The 1,872-nt window shown below is 45.0% G+C and overlaps 1 protein-coding gene across 1 annotated transcript; it reads right to left on the reverse strand.

The window, feature by feature from the left end:
• Positions 1–533: 533 nt before the first annotated feature.
• Positions 534–1,698, reverse strand: POSPLADRAFT_1037711 (hypothetical protein; the record flags this gene model as incomplete). Its single annotated transcript, XM_024477251.1, has 3 exons — positions 534–1,211; positions 1,265–1,438; positions 1,474–1,698. Coding segments are annotated over 3 exons (1,077 nt in total), but the record flags the coding sequence as incomplete, so codon positions are not given.
• Positions 1,699–1,872: the final 174 nt, after the last annotated feature.

Below are 1,872 nucleotides of genomic sequence, written 5' to 3' on the forward strand. Positions count from 1 at the left end.
TCATCTTTGCTGATTTCGCTTACAAACACGGGCCTATGGCGGGCCGCTTAGCAATCAGTATCACGTCCCTCCAATGAGGGCGTGTCATTCTACAAGTCTCCATAGCAAGTTCTTTCTCAGTCGAGTCCTTGCTGACATCGCGCCTTACTGCGCCCCGGTCGCTCGTTCCTCGCGACGTGCGAACCATGCTGACCAAGCGGATCTGAAGAGCCTATAAATATAGGCGAAACTTGGGGGTGGACGCCATTCCACCCAAGTCATCCAAGTCAGCCACAAGTCCTTCAGCAGGCAGGTCGACGCCAACACCACCTAACCTAACCCTACACTTTATATTACCTCTAATTAACCATACTTTATTCCGCTTTTTTGACATTACACAATCACCGGTTGTTTGAGCTTAGCCATATAACTTCAATTCCATTCAACCATTCGTTATTCTACTTATCCTTCACTCACTATAAACTTATTATTACCCATTCACTATACTTGTCACATTACAACTCTATATAATATACACTATCACATACATATCTTCAAGCCACATTACGCTCCCTACAAAACCATATAAACACCGTCACCATATTGTTGAACGACGCAGTGTTCGGTATAGCCATTAACCATTCACCCCATTGAATCAATGTCTTCGATCCAAATCCAAACGCATCCTGCGTCTTCTTCCACAACTCTGGTGCATGATATAGCACCCAGCATGTCATCACCACCAAATCACTAAACCCACATCGATGTGTTTCCTTCACATACGGCACATTCCGGTGATATTGTGGTGTGAATTGTCCTGCCGGCAGATAGCACCCATAGCAGTAGAATCCACCACCACTCAACTTCAAACACTTGCGCTTCCATTCAATCCAGCCATAGCCCCATGTAATATATCGTCGCTTGGGCCATGCTGCTTGACAATCTTGCACATATTTCTTGTGAAATCCAGTTTTGATGTCTAGAAACGCCCAACAAAGTGCACACTTGTTGTGTAACACTGCCAGATAGTTGTTGAGTTCACGGACAACATCTTCCTTTCCCATGATTTGGAGTCCATGAAGTTCAGCTGCAGATCGACATGCAAATCTCCCATGATCATCCAATGTAAGTGGACTTGGCTGATGCGATGGTGGAGCATGCATGGTGCTAGGCATTTCTGGAGTACATCCAGTGTGATATGTTGGAAAGGAAGTGGCAAGATCAGGTTGCGACTATTATCTTTCATTAGTATGCATTCAAACATATGATAGTATACAATACTTACTGGTTGAGTCAAAAGAGAAGCATTGTCAAGCTCCACTTCTTCATAGCCAGCAATGATATAATCCATATCAGAAGCACCTTCATATTCCGAATCAACATCACTGGATTGATATGCCTGATAGTCGAGATGGGTGAAGTTGTGGACAGAGGTACTATTGTGAACCCGGTTGATGAACTGCATAAACTCAGTGTCTGGACAGCAAACATCACATTGTTCTGCTCCAGGTAAGTCTTGACAGATGATGGCTTGTGCGCTTTCTTGAACATCCATTGTGCTTGAGATATGTTCACGTCGACAGACTGACTGTAAACGTAGCCAGTCTCGCATGACTTTGACTTTTTTGTAGTCAGGAGGTGTCGGTTCAGGAAGTGACTGTGGCCACCAGCATACAAACACCATGCAAGGTCGGCCAGCTCGTCCTCCTCGGGCTGAGGCTTGAATGAAGTGGATGAAGTTGTACGGACAACCAACAAAAACAATGAAGTCGACAAATGGATAGTCAATACCATGAATGAAGGAAGTTGTAGCGGCCATCCAGCGATCGCCTATCTTTGCTCCTGCATACCAGCGTTGATGTGCCTGAGTACGTTCTTCATCACTTTTGTCTG

The sequence above is a fragment of the Postia placenta genome, assembly GCF_002117355.1.
Source record: "Postia placenta MAD-698-R-SB12 unplaced genomic scaffold POSPLAscaffold_515, whole genome shotgun sequence".
Taxonomy (NCBI): Eukaryota; Fungi; Basidiomycota; class Agaricomycetes; order Polyporales; family Adustoporiaceae; genus Rhodonia; species Rhodonia placenta.